Source organism: Dipteris shenzhenensis, chromosome 19 (genome assembly GCF_047967505.1).
Source record: "Dipteris shenzhenensis isolate YYH24624 ecotype China chromosome 19, Dip_SZ_1.0, whole genome shotgun sequence".
In the NCBI taxonomy this organism is placed as follows: Eukaryota; Viridiplantae; Streptophyta; class Polypodiopsida; order Gleicheniales; family Dipteridaceae; genus Dipteris; species Dipteris shenzhenensis.
In genome coordinates this window covers 36016067-36031373 of record NC_141614.1, presented here as the reverse complement: position 1 = coordinate 36031373, position 15307 = coordinate 36016067, and the positions used below count along the sequence as shown (strand labels likewise).

Below are 15307 nucleotides of genomic sequence, written 5' to 3'. Positions count from 1 at the left end.
GTTTCAAAGAAAAAAATCACAAAGCCACCAACATAAAGCAAGCTGGCTGGCTCTCTCTCTCTCTCTCTCTCTCTCCCTCTCTCGCTCCCTTCTTACTAGATTTGCATATGGAGATGGATCAAGAGGACAAAGTAACGAATCCAAATCCAATCTCGAGTTCCTCAGGTAAGCTTCTTATCCGCAAGTCCACAAAAGAAAAGGCAGTTGACAGACATAAATTGGAACTGTGCCAACAAACGGAGTTCAGACAAGGGAAATTCTCGCTATAACATCCAAGAAGTCAATTGCGAGACCAACATGTTGATAATGAATCAACAACCACCATCAACAAAATCCACAAGAACAACACTCTCAAGAAAACCCAGGACTGAGGGAAGAATAATCAAAAGCAATGGGCACCCTCTTTGGAAACGGAGAAGTGAAGGGACCTCTAACTGAGTGCACATCTTGGTATCTGCCTTGTAAAATAAGTAGGGGCAAACACCACAAAATCTAAGCAGAAGTACTCAACTATTACCATCCTCAAAAGAAACAGAGGAAATGATCAAACGTCCTGACATTCAATTAAAGTTTCCGGACCTCAAAAGCATGGGTAATCTAGATCAGAGGCCACAGCGTTGCAGTATCAATACAATGAGAACCTATACCTCTCATATTTCTTCATGATCATGATGATGATGAGATATCTACACGTTCAGCCCTCTCGGATCCTCCTCTTAAGCTGCCTGCGGATTGCTAGCTTCTTCTCTAACATTCTTTGAGACCGTCCTGGAGGTCGCCACGGAGCACCTGAAGCAACTTATCGCCGTCGACATTGGCAGGAGCTGGTACATCCGCAGCTTCTGCCAACTCATTCCACAACGTCTGCCACGCAGGACCATTCCAAGGAAGAAGTCTTTTGGCCTTCAACATGCTGTGATTCTTGGCGCGCTTCGCCACATACGCCACTGCAGCAGTTCTGTTACGAAAGACGACGAGATCCTTGAGCTCAACCGTGAACACCTTACGGGCCTTGGTGGCCAAGCCCAATGTGCCGTTTTTGGATGCCTTAATGGTGTCGGCAACCAAGCCGATGACGTTGGCCATGGCGAAGAGCAGCTGCCCGGCGGATGATACATTGGACATGTAGAGGATAGAGACTATCAAGTAGATGTAGAGGATGGAAGCAGACAAGAACAGGAGACACTTGATGGCGAGAGGGGGCTCGTGAACTACTTGGCGTTGGAGAAGAGCTTGAATGATCGCCTCGTCCCCATGGATGAGATGAAGAGTCTGGGGATCCTTGCTGTTGAGCACCAAGCAATCCCCTGGTGGTGCTCCATCTGCAACTTTCGGAACGCTATATTTGAACGCACACAACCTCAATCCGAACACTGCTACCATCATCCCCAAAGTTCCGAACGTAATCAATCCCGCTACAAACCACTCCTTGCACCGGCAGCTCATTACAATCACTACCACCGTTAGTATCAACGGTAGCAACCCCAGCAACAACGCTCCTCCCCTGCTCGCTTTCAATTGCACCGTCGTCGTCCCCTTCTCTAGCTCTGTCTTCGTCATCCGCACTTCCAGAACGATCACCTTCACCTTCCGCTTCGCATCCCTCCCCACCTGCCTTCCCAGCTCTCGATCAGCGTGATGTGATAGCTCAATATCTTTTCCCTTCTCGCTTGTCTGGGGTTGAGGCTTCCACAGTGCCTCGTGCTCGTTCACGATACTCGCTCCTACGGCATTACCCACGGGGCAGTCTGTGTCAGAATGCAAGCCGATATAGCTCAACCCATCAGGCGACCCCAGCTCGAAGAGCTGACATGCATCCCCCGCTCCACCTATGGCCAACAGGTGTGCCACACTGAATTTCGAGGCTTCGAACAACGCCGAACCCACGCTCATACTCCCAGGCCCTATATGGCCGGTCACGTAGAAGCATGCATCGTTGAGAGCCGAGTACGCCAGACTCTTGATGGACGCTGTGGTTCCGAAAGCACCAGTCAAACCGATCAGGTCGAAGTTTTGCCGGATGCTTCCCAGAGCATGGCACAGACCGTCAGCCGACACTGTCCTGAACTGTTGTGCAAGGAGAAAAAGCCCCACTAACTTAGGACTTGCTAGCGGTTTGAATGCCCCGCCTCGGCCACTCCTTGCAACAGGCTGAGCCTGCTGCTTGCTCACGTCAACACCGCCGTCCTGGCTCGCATTCTTGTTCTGATGCTCCATTGCTTGAACGTCGAGAAAAGCCCTTTCTTACTCTTGTTTGTAGTCTGAAGCACCTTGAACTGCAAGGATCAAGCAGCACTTAGCATAGTGAAGCTTGACTGAAGGGCCAGTTTGATTCTTGCAAGTACTGAATTGTTCTGCTACAGACGGCTACTTCAAGCCTACGATTTGCAACTCCTATCCTGCGAGGGCCGTCTTTCAGCAAGCGGACAAAGATTGCTGGATCTAAGTCATTTTGCTAGAGATTGTCCGGTTCGAAGAGAAAATACGAAGCTGGCTAGAGGGCCGGTGGACAGTCATAAGCGTGAAGCGAATCTGCGTCAAGAGGAGCAAAGGTCTAGCCCGCAGGAGAAAGCATCTACCCCGGTTTCGCCCTTGCCAGCCCAAGTGCCCTGTCCTTCTGAGGTTGCCCGTAGGGAGAAGGAGAAGCTCACCATTTCGGAGGGTAGTCAACTGGAGTCTGGCGTCGCCCAAACGAAATTCCTTAATCCCTGGAGGTTCGTGAAGAGAAGAGGGAGAGTGGTGGACATGTACAACGGGCAGCCATCCCCGGGCGAGTCATCGACAGAGGTCTCGGTGGAGAAGGAAGGGGATGCAGTCACACAAAACATGGAGGTTGTAGCGAAGGGCAAGCCGATCAACAAAAACACAGGAGTCTGGTCAGATGGGCAGGAGAAGCAGAACCAGAGAGAAATGGAAGCCGGGAAGGAGCAGCAGTCTGAGGCAGATGGGAAGCATGGATGGGGTCGTTTGGGCTGATGTCGTTGAGGAAAGGGAGCTTGTGAATGAATTTCCAGAGGGAGGTGCGTGTCCAGCAGTAGGATCTGCCAAAGAGGATCAAAGAAGTTGCCCTGCCAAAGAGGATCAAAGAAGTTGCCCTTCAGAGGTTTACGTTTCATGTGATTCGTGTTCTGTGTTGGGAGAAGCATAGGAATGCAATATTTGATGCATCTTGGATTGCAGGGGGGATTGGTCTCAGGTAGGAGCCGGCCTCATGGGCAGAATAACAGAAGCTTGGGAGACCTTGTGCATACATTGGGGCTCGAATTGGGGCTCTTGAATAACAAACGGAAAGGACATTACTTCACAGCTACTCGTTTCGATAGTTTTTACTCTTCAACCCATTATCCGACTTTGCATCCCTTTCCGTGGGCCCTTCGTTTGATGTCCCATTCAAATTTGACAACCGCTTGCTCCCCCATAAAGCTTTCAATAGTAAGATTCTAGAGGCACTACTCCTCGACTTCTAGACCCTTGTTTGAAATGGGATGTAGGCGTTCGGACTATTCATGTGCTGGCGAAAGATTGGCTAACGTCACGCGAGGAGGAGAGGCAACTTAACAGAGTGATGGAATGCCTTGACAGTGCTCTCGTGTTAACATCGAGAGATCCCTTTCTAGTATCTTTGGTGCTTGATTGTGAAGATGCCTTAAAGAAAGCAGAACTTGAAGAGGCTGACAGAGCTCGGATCTAGGGAGTTTTGGCTACAGGTGGGTGATTGTCCATCCAAAATGTTCTTCCAAGCAGTTAAAAGAAAACATGTACGTGAAAACATTGACAGGGTTCGAGATGACAAGGGCAATATTGTCACAGAGCTTTGGAAAATGGCTAGAACTAGCTGCTGTGGTGGATAAGCCTACGATTGCCAATGAAACCTGGAGGCACGCTATTAGTAAAGCCTTAAAACCGATTAAGATTAAGCTGTCAGTGGAGGAAAGTAATTTTGGGAGGCTCTTAGTCAAATGAAAAAAGATCGATCTCCTTATATGCCCCCTTCCCTCTTCTTACTTTCTTATCCCTTATCTAGTGTAAATCATCACTTCCTCTCCTTCTCCCTACCTTTTTGTGGTCTTTGTGTATAGCTCGATGAGCTCATTCCTTTTCAATTCCTCTCTTACATTTCTCCCTAATGTGCCATGCACCAATCATCACATATATTGGACACGTTTGACATATCACTTTGACATGTGTAAATTTTTTTCCCCATTGATTACACAACATGGCATGCCACCATCAATGTCCTTTGTGGGTATTTTTGCAAGTGTCCCTTCCAAAATATCCTATGGCATCTCCATCATATGCAAAGTATGAGAATTTTTCCTCATAGGTGGCTTCTAAAGGATATCATTGTCCTCCTTACTTATCAAAAGTCCTCCATGGACTTTTGATTTGGTGAACATGGCTAATGGAGCACTTGCGAGGGGCGCACTGTCAGCTGATGTGAATACAGGGTTGCTCAAACTCTTTCCCAAGAAGCAGTGAAGATTGAGGGTGGGTGATTGGAGGCCCATTACAATGCTGAACATCTCTTATAAAGTGATAGCCAAAACACTGGCGATCTGAATTCAAAACCTGTGCATGCGAATAGTGGATAAAGAAGAAAACGGGTTCATCAAGGGAAGGGAGATATTTGAATGTTTCTTCTATCCTTGATTTTGCTTGCGCCACTAGGCAGAGGCCTATTTTGTTTGGGCTAGACCTCGACAAGGCATATGATTGCATTGCTTGGGAAGTTATCTATGTTGTTTTGGAGCATCTAGGATTTGGGGAGTGCTTTGTGAAAATGGTGCAATCCCTTTTTGCGAATGCCTTGGCCTACTGCCTGTGTCTAAATGGTGGAGTGGTTGGGACCATTGATCTCTACAGGTCGGTGAGACAGGGATGCCCACTGGCTCCACTATTATTTGCCATCTGCACGATGCCACTGATTGGATTATTAAAGGATAAAATGATTAATGGGGAGTATCCCTTCCCTTAGGGAGACATTTTTGCATGCAAATGTTCACTGATGATCTGGTGGTCTTTGTATAGGAATCTAAAAGGAATGTGGATGCCCTTTCCCACACTATTCAAGATTATTGTGATGCATCGGGGTCTGCTGTTTGTAGTCTCTCAAAAACGTTTGCCATCAGGGCGAGTTTGGATGCCTTACCGGATTGGGCGGCTAGTTTGCCAGTCAAGTGGGTTCCCAGAAAGGAGATTGTACGGTATTTAGGTGCACCCCTAGGACTTAGAATATCTCTTAAATAGAGATTTTTATGGTTTAAGGAGTGGCTACTTCAAAAATTAGTTGGCTAGCATGGCCTAAAAATGGGATGGAATGCCAGGATCCTGGTGATTAATCACATTTTATCTGCTGCTACTACCTATATTGCTTCAGTGTGGAACTTCAAAGATTCACATTGGAAGTAGGTTGAGCGATTATTCAGATCTTTTCTATGGGCAGAGGATGGTAATGCACGGAAATGCCACTATGTTCCTTGGGATGAGATCAAACGCCCTAAGCTTCAGGGAGGCCTGGCACTCCCTGACATAGGGTTGAGAAACACTGCTCTCTTGGCCAAGTGGTTGGTCAAATACCTCAATGGCTCGATACCATGGGTAGAAGTGGCTAGAGTTTTTGTAGATAAAAGTGGAGGAAAGAAGATAGGTCAATGGTCAGGCTTGTCTTGGTATGATAAAGTGATTTCGTATTTTCCATTGAAATTGTCAAGGTCAGAATTGATTTCGGGCTTGATAAGCACGTGGAAACAATGTATTAGCCTGTTGGAGTAGAAAGGGAGTACTGGGTTACGGGGGGATGCAAGTTTGTTGGAGCATATTTGGTGGGGAGGCGCTGTAATGACAAATCCGAAACCGTTAACATCGTTGGACTTGTTGAGAGCCAGATCGCTTCACAGAAAGGGCGTGAGGTATTGGGTCCACCTTTGGGACTGTAAGGTGGCCTTTTGGAAGCCGATCCTTCAAGTTCATTGTGAATTCAGGTTATCCGAGGTTGACACGTCGTTTTTGTCCTGAATTGTGGCTGTAGTGCCGCAATAGTGGCCGTCCAATCCCTTTCCCTCTTTGTTGTGGAGAAGTGCTGGATGATTGGGAGAACCGGGCTCAACAAACTCACAGCCAAGGTGGTCTACATGCAGTTACTCTGTAGGGGCAAATTAAAAGAAGTTTTGAATAGAAAATGGATTCTCTGTTGGTGGGGTGAGGCATGGTGGAAAGAGCGATTCAAAGCCATTTGGAAGTCTTCCCTGCCAGGGAAGCAATCTTTTTTGTTGTGGAAAATTCTTCATTGTTGGCTCCCGGTTAGAGGTAGATTGTCGAAATCGATGGCAATCAATCCAATGTCTGGTGTGTGTGGGCTGGCAAGGGAAACAGTTAAACACCTATTCTGGGAATGCTGCACTGTCAAGCAGGTTTGGAAACAGGTGGAGAAGGTAGTCAGACTTGTAGGGCTTTGGCAGGCATTCAAGCTTAAATGGAAGTTAGTTTGTTGGGGGACACAGCTAAGTTACCATCGACCTTAGCTTTTAGCTGGGTGCATATCAGAGCGTGTGTATGCTTGGCGATCTAGTACTCCCGTAATACCTTGATTTTTCTTCGTCAGATTCCGATAGGTGTCAGAGATTCGATGATTGTAGATGAATTGAAAACGATTGTCTCGGATTGTGGGGTCCTGCTTATGAGGAAGGACTCTCTCTTAGGGGCATGTCTTTTGACGATCATCCACTTTTTGTAGTGTTTGGGAATTGCCTGGAAGTGTAGGCCTTGGGTGGTTGCCCTTTAGCTTGGCCAACTTTTGTTTTGGTTTTGTATCTAGGTCTTCCTCCCTGGGGCTTGACCTCCCCCCTAATACAAGTCGGCTTTATTTATTTAAAAAAAAAAGATCGCTGGATCTTGCGCCACTCACAGCATAGCAGGCCATAAGCTTATTAGAGCGCATTCTTGCGTCAGCGGGAATGCCACAAAATGCTAAAGTTTGATGCAGGAATGACACAAAATGCTAAAGTTCACCAATGCCTCACATGTTCCCGTGGGAAGATCCACATTCCGCAACGCCTAACTCTGGCATTTTAGACCCCCGCTGGAGATGGGTTTTTTCCTTCTCCAGTCGGGCATTACGGTGCTAGGCTTCAAAGCTACCTTCCCAGCCGGTGGATTCGTGGCTTTAATGCAATGAGCAATCTCAGAAAATGTGAACGAACAGGGTGGTGGAGAGAGCGAAGGAGCAGACAACTTGGGATTGCATGTCGACAATGGTAGACCATAGCAGGCTCTGTTGGGCACGCCGGAACATGATTTATGCTCTGTTGGGCATAGAATTGTCATGCCCGTTGGGTGAGCTGAGGGAGGCGCGGGAATGCGCTCTTACATTAATTGCTTTGCTACATGAAGACTTGGCACAGAGGACGCATGACAAACTTGCAGATACAAAGAAGCAATTAACAATTTTCGATTGTGCCTAGAGACTCGACTCTACGCGGTTATAATTTCGGCCCTTTCTACCTTGAAGTATTGGATAAATCCTGAACGCCTGAAAGGACGCCCTATTGGAAACGGCTATTTTGACGACTCGACGCCTAGGAAATGCTTCCCAGCCCGGCAGCGTACGCGAGTTGCAACGTCTGCACTACGTTTCTCTTGTCATAGTGGTGAGCTTGGAAACAAAAAGAAACTCGATTCAACAAACGAGAGTCGATGGGGAGTCGGAAGTGAACTCGGAGTCTGTCTGTAAACAAATTGAAGAGCAAGGCTGTGAATGGAAATGAGTGGATCGCCGATGGCCGATCTGTTCTATTGATCCACGTTCAGTAAGGCAAAGCAAACGATTTGCGTGATCCAAAGGCAAAGCAAAGGATAGATTCGAAACGAGTTTACTCTTTCTAAACACATCAATGAATAATAACATGTAAACAGTCAACGAACCGCACGTACACGCCTTAACTGTGCTGTGAATAAAATAATGAGTATAATAAAAGAGAGTACAAGTTTTGGTGACCTCCAATTTTTCTTTCTTCATGTCAGGATTAAAATTCTCCCATTCAAAAGGGTTTTTTGTGAACACTGTGAATCGTATTTCAACTCAACCTAGCTATCACTTATGTATGTAATGCTCTTAGTTTAGAAAATGTTGTCCAACTCTAAGGATTCACACATGGGGGGAATAGGAGAGGCAAAATAATTGGATGAAATTCATGTCCATTGTGTTTGTTTTCTTCCCATGTGGTTAGACTAAGTACTTAGGGTGTGGACAACCCAGAAAAGTGAAAATTGAGGACCCTGTGCCAAAAAAATTGAAAGTTTGAGTATCCCATCTCCGCTAAAAAATTGAAAGTTTGAGTATCCCATCTCATGTTGACCAAATCAAAATTGGTAGGAGGTGTCCTAATGCAGTCCATTCATGTGTGAAAAGCATCAAGGCCCACCATTTCCTAGCCCAAGCATGTGGATCCTAAGTAGGAGATGGCCCGCACTACACAACAATTTCATTCTCAATGGGATATTTTCTTATCTATTATAAGCCCTTTCAAATTTTGTTATCAAATGAACAAGTGAATTAAATTCATAAGGCCTGCCGTTAAGATAACTTTTTTTATTAATGTAAGGTGGTGTATATTAGGGAGTGGTCGGGCCAGTAAATGAAGTTTGTCCAAGATGTATTATGTGTCCCCAATGCCACTAGTGGTACGGGGAGCCTCTCTCTCTCTCTCTCTCTCTCTCTCTCCCCCCCTCCCTCTCTCTCTCCCTCAACATTAGTGACCAAGATTGCCTCATTATTGTGTAACCTCTCTCCTCTTTTGCATATAGAAACTATAAAAGCATCCCTTTTTGGTAGGTATCCATTATATTGAAATGAATTTTTGAGGGTGACATAATTTAATTTCTTAAATCCCTCTAAGTAATTAATATGCACAATTTGATTCTAGGACATTCCTCAAAAGTAAGATTCCTACACCTTGAAATTATGTCACCCCCACCAACAAGATCAAGGCTAATCTTCTCAAAAAAAGAGTAAGTCTCACCTACACCTCCATTGAGATCATGTACATCTGTAGATGTTTCTACAATGTTAGTTAGAAATTTCATCTTCAATCTATACTCACCCATGGTCCTCCTCCTTGGTGTCAATTCAAGTAGGAGGTTTCCTCTTGCCCCCTCTTTTCTTTGAAGGAGATGAGAGGTTTTTTTGGCCTCTCCCTCTTGTCTTAGAAGGATTTTTATCCTCCTCCATATCCATTTGCACAAATGTATTCATATAAACTCAACATACCCAAATTTGTCATACAAAAGCATATCAACATATGAGCACATGTCCACATTAGTACAGCACTAAAATAGATAAACTATTGAGACAAATAAGTAGAGAGAAATAAAATTTGATACAAATATATTATTTTTAAAGTTTTCTTTGTATCCTTATTCTTGGGGGAGAGTACAAAAGGTGAAGGGGAGAGGGGGAATATAATATAGAATGGTCTCATATCATGCCATCCATATCTAATATCATAGTTGGGGGAATATCCATTTTCACAAAAGTATTCATCTAAACTCAACATACCCAAATTTGCCATACAAAAGCATAACATACTCCACATTGATCTTAATACAATACTAAAATAGATAAAATATTTAGACAAATAAGTGGAGAGAAAAAATTGGTACAAAATATATCATTTTTAAAGTGCTTTTGTTTTTGTATATTTATTATTGGGGGGAGTACAAAAGGTGAAGGGGACAAGGGGAATATTATATAGAATGGTTTCATATTAGGCCAACCATATCTAATATTAGAGTTGCTGAATCAGCACTTTATTTGGCAAAAAAGCATGGCAAAAGGGAAGAAATCATGGAAAAAATCAAGAAAGTATAGTTAAGAGCAAGAAATGCTCTTGCACATGCATTCTAATAGGGAAAAAGAAATGGCCTTGCACATGCCACTGGTATTGCCATAGAGCTCCTTACTTGTTCAAGCTAATTCACCCACTCTTCTATAATGAATCCCCTGAGTGAGGATTGGAGACAATAAAAGTTCCTTCCAATGTGCAAGTTGCCATAAGGAAAATCCATTTCTACCCCTCCTTCTCCCTTGACCTTGTCCAAACCTCTACTAAACCTATCCTTTTGAAAGGCAAAAAAAAAAAGGAGAGGTTGCTTGGGAGGCACTCCTCCCATCTTTTTTACCTTTCAAAAGTCTATGCCTTAAGTCTCTTGCACATGCTCATAGAAAGTATATGCCTCAGGAAAGAAAATCGCTTGCACATGCCCTATGAAGGGCAAAAAAAAAGGGAGGAGGAACCTCCCAAGAGCCCATTATATCCTCCTAGGACTCTCTTCCATCCTTTACCCCCCCCCTTCATAGGGCCTGTGCAAAGCTAAGATGCCTTTCTGCAAGCCCTTTGGCATCTCATTTTTTGGCCCTATATGGCATATTCCATCTCCTTTTGAAAAGTGTGTATGTAAATAGCCTTGCATTCATATCTTTGTCTCTCTTGTCCTTTGCCAAACCTTTGCTTGAAAGGCAAAAAAAGGGAGGAGATGCCTTAGGAGGCTCTGATATGTGGCCTCTTGGGAGAGTCCACCTCCCCTTCTTTTTTTGCCTAAGGGCTCTAGCTTGGGAAAAGCAACATTTGCACATGCCCTATGATGGGGGGGAAATCGGAGGATCCTCCTTGTGGGGGTTCAAGGTCACTGTGCCTTTACCCCGGTTATGTACAATACTCAAACACATATATAAATGAATGAAAAAGAAGATTAGGGTGGTTCTGCACCCACCAAACTTGTGTGGCTCTCTCTCTCTCTCTCTCTCCTTCTTCCGTTCTTGCTTCCGTTGAAAGCATTCTCAACTGGTATCAGAGCCCGGGTGATCTAGCTGAGCATGCGTGAATGCTTGAAACTCAGCAGCTCTGTGGGAGGAAGGAGAAGCTTTGTGGGAAGCTTTGTGGGTGCCTTTACTTGCATCCGAGTGTACAGAGACCTTGGAGGAACCTTTGGAAAAGTCACTTTGGCTTTGCGAAGTGGTTTTGAGAGCCTGTTAAGTGGTTTCAAAGAAAAAGTCGTTTTTTGAGCTTTTCCCTGTTCCGTTCAATGACAGAGACTCCGTATTGACTTGTAGAGGCAACTATTGCTTCCTTTTGGTGTCCAATTCACTTCAGGAGCTTGGAAACACCTTCATTCTTGAATCTGGGATCATTTCATTGGATTTCTGACTCACTATGTCAGTTTCTACGTTTTTTGCCCGGGTGTTGGAACTCAAGTTTGGAGCAACCATTTGTAGATCTGTCAGTTCCGGTGGACTCAGGAGGTCCTAAAACTTCTATGTTGCTCATCATTCGCACTCCGGTGGAGTTTACAAATAGCTCTGTTTCCAAAAACATTTTTCAGTCTGTGTGTTGGACCCAGTGATTGAGACCACGGTTTCCAAAACCGTCTGTCCCATTGCAGTCCGAATGCCCAAAAACCCCTACCTATCAGTTCTTGTGCGATTCGGTGGAGGATTTTCAGAGTTATAGATCTCTGTGTATTCGATTTCATCTCTCTGTTATGCATTTTTCATTCTAAGGTTTTGAAACCTTAGATTTATGCCACATGGCAGTGGATAAGTGTTGACTCCCATTTCTCACTCATCAGTTGGGATTTTGGAGTTCTGGCAAAAGAGAGATATTTGCAGATTTTCTAGCTGAGTCTGATTATGCAATGGCGCCCATGTTTTGAGGCATCTCAGGTTCTATTTTCAGTAGCGGTCATTACCATGGGACTATGATTTCTTGAGCATACCTTATGCAGGTCACTCTGGTTGCAGTTTGAGTAGTGTTGTGCGCTCATTCGTGGTATGCATTGGGTTGCAGTGGATGATTTATAGGCCATTTGGATGCATTGTGGTCCTTATTGGATGCGCTGATAGGCCCAAATTGCCTTGTGGGATGCTAATTTTATGGACGCTTTGCACATGGATGCTATTTTATGCTGAGGGATAGCTTTGACACATTGCAGGTGATGCACTGATAGTGCTATGCTCTCTTAGATGAGATATTATTAATGCATATGCCAGTGGATGGTGTTTATGCTTGAGTCATTTGGCACTTATTGGCATTTTGGATTGCCATTGCAGTTGGCATTTTCTTTTGGGCCAGATTTGCTCATATGGATGCATAATATATGCACATGAGTTAGATGCTTTGAGACATGAGTTTCGGTGATATTTCACTCTATTGTGGCATACACATTTGGGTGCACCTGGTATTTGGTGTGATTCTCTCTTGCAGGCACTAGCATTTGGGATTTTGTTTCATTTGCATCATGGCATCCTCTTCCATGTCTGAAAAGGAGTTTTTCAGCATTAAAAAGTTTGATGGGACAAACTTTTCTTTGTGGAAAGAACAAATAAGGGATGTGCTTATTCAAAAGAAGCAGATTAAACCCTTGGCAGGTATTGAAGCTAAGCCTACAGATATGTCTGAGGATGATTGGAATGAGTTGGATGCATTAGCAAAGTCTACTATTGGACTTCATCTTGCAGAGTCAGTTTATTTCACAGTAGTAAAATGAGCAGACTACGGAAGATTTGTGGAAGAAACTGTGTGCCACTTATGAGAAGGAAACTGCCTCTAATAAAGTTTACCTCATGAAGAGGTTGTTTGAGCTGCAAATGAAGGAAGGGGTCTCCATTGCTTCTCAATTGAATGAATTCAATATTATTTTCAGCCAGCTTCAGGCTCAGAAGATGAATTTTGATGCAGAGACTAAGGCAATATTTCTCTTATGTTCATTGCCATCCTCATGGGATACCTTCCGTACAGCTGTCAGTAACTCTGCACCTGGTGGAGTACTGAAATTTGATGATGTTGTGGGTAGCTTGTTGGCCGAGGAGATTAGATGGAAGTCTATGGATAGCAACAAGCAGGATGCAGCCTTAAATGTGCAAAGGGGCAGATCCCAGTTCAAGGGGAAGTCCCAAGAAAGAGGGAAGTCTCGTAGCAAATCCAGGGCACGGAACATTGAGTGTTACCACTGTGGCAAGAAGGGCCATATGAAAAAGGATTGCTACAAGCTGAAAAGAGAGCAAAAGGATAAGAAAAAGAATGCAAATTGGGGTGCAAATCAAAAGGAAGAGAGTCCAAGGGAGGACAAAGGAAAAGTGAAGATCAAGGAGATCAATGTAGTCACACACGATAGTGACAATGACGTTCTCTTCATGTCTAGTTTATCTACAGAGTTGCTTACCACTTCAGATGATGCATATTCCCAGGATTGGATTTTGGATTCTGGTGCTTCATTCCATGTTACTCCCCATAGGGAATGGTTCTCCACTTATGACAGTGGAAAGACAGGTTGTGTGCATCTTGGAAATGACTATGCATGTGACATAGTGCGAGCATGTGACATAAAGTTTTCTTTTGCAAATGGGTCTGCATTTGTTTGGAAACATGTGAGACATGTGCCTAAGTTGACCAAGAGTCTTATTTCAGTGGGTCAGCTAGATGATGCTGGTTTTCACACCCCTTTTGGCTTTCAGAGTTGGAAAATTTAGAAGGGCTCTATGCTTTTGGCCAGGGGTGCCAAGTGTGGGACTTTGTATCCCTTACATGTATCAGGGGTATTTGATCATGTTGTTGCAATAACCGAGCAGCCAAGCACTTCTTTGTGGCATTGTAGGTTGGGGCACATGAGCTAGAATGGAATGAAACTCTTATGCCGTTTGGGTTATGTACCGCATTTGAGTTTCTCTGATTTTGAATTTTGTGAGCACTGTCTCTATGGGAAGCAGACTAAATCAGCCTATAAAAGAAGGGGAAAGAAAGAGTTTGAAATGCTTGATTTGGTGCATTCAGACGTATGTGGTCCCATGCCTACATGGTCATTAGGCCGGGCTGAATACTATGTGACATTCATTGATGATGCAACTAGGAAAGTGTGGGCTTATGCTATAGCTCGGAAGAGTGATGTGTTCCAGGTATTTCAGAAATGGCTGGCCTTGGTTGAGAATCAGTTAGGTAGAATGCTTAAATGCCTATGGACTGATAATGGTGGAGAGTATCTCTCTCATGACTTTTAGCATTTCTATGATACACGTGGGATTAAGAGGGAGGTCACATCCCCTCATACTCCAGAGCAAAATCCAGTTGCAGAAAAGATGAACCGTACCATTCAAGAAAGGTTGCAATGCATGCTTTCCAATGTAAGTCTTTCTGGTGGTTTTTGGGCTGAGGCAATGAAGACTGCAGTGCATGTGATCAATAGATCACCTAGTAAGAGTTTGAATGGCGGTATTCCTGAAGAGGCATGGAGTGGCAAGAAGCCCTCTCACTCTCATTTGCATATATTTGGGTGTGAGGCATATGCACATGTGCCAAAAGAGCTTCGAAAGAAGCTAGATCCTAAGTTTAGGAAATGCATCTTTTTGGGTTATGGTGAAAGTGGAGAGATGGGCTATCGTCTCTGGGATCCAGAAGCAAAGAAGATCATACGCAGCCATGATGTAGTCTTCAATGAGAAGAAGATGCATAAGACACCCATGAGGGATGTGGAAATGAGGAGAATCACTTTCCAGGATGTGAATCCACCTACATATGTTGATAGACAGCAAGCTGTCCATGCACCAAATATGCAAGAAATGGTAATATATACATATATGCATCAACATACACATACACACACACACATATATGTATGTATGTACATGCATATATATATATACATACATACATACATACAAACATCAAAAGTAAGACCCCATTGGTTTTCCATGTCATGTGTTTTGTTGTCTCATGAGCATAAGAACAAGCACTTGTGTTATTTACCTTTCTTTGCAATGGGGGTCTTGATTTTGGGGGGGTATGCCAAAAATTGATCAACATTATTTGATAAATATAGTTTTAGTTGATGGAGAAAATGGACATGAAAACCATCTAAATTGGATCTTGTCGTTCAATTTGATATATGACATGACCCCATTTGGATATGCAAGTCCAAAGATACGGGGTACTACTTTTAAGGCTTGAATGCTTGAAATAGGCAGCGCGTTAACGCGCTGTCTATTTCATGCATTTAGGCCTCAAAACTAGGACCCCATTGTGTTGCCAATGGGGTCCTACTTTTGAGGCCTAAATGCATGAAATAGGTAGCGCGTTAACGCACTGCCTATTTTAGGCATTCAGGCCCTAAAAGTAGGACCCCATATCTTTGGACTTACAAATCCAAACGGGATCATGTCATATATCAAATCGAATGACAAGAGCCAATTTAGATGGTTTTCATGTCCATTTTCTCCATATGTCAAAATTTTATGCATTAATATATACATCAATATATACAT

The 15307-nt window shown here is 44.0% G+C and overlaps 1 protein-coding gene across 1 annotated transcript; it reads right to left on the bottom strand.

Annotated features, from left to right (window-relative positions):
- Window positions 1-541: 541 nt before the first annotated feature.
- Window positions 542-2831, bottom strand: LOC147890407 (uncharacterized). The gene is made up of 2 exons (XM_087390761.1): window positions 2652-2831; window positions 542-2276 (listed from the first exon to the last, which is right to left on the bottom strand). Exon 2 carries the CDS (start codon window positions 2215-2217, stop codon window positions 748-750), a length of 1470 nt encoding a protein of 489 aa, XP_087246887.1. The 5' UTR covers window positions 2218-2276; window positions 2652-2831; the 3' UTR covers window positions 542-747.
- Between the last annotated feature and the right edge of the window lie 12476 nt (window positions 2832-15307).

Coding starts and splice junctions, on each gene's coding strand:
- LOC147890407 (XM_087390761.1), bottom strand. CDS start 2,217: ATGGAGCATCAGAACAAGAATGCGAGCCAGGACGGCGGTGTTGACGTG.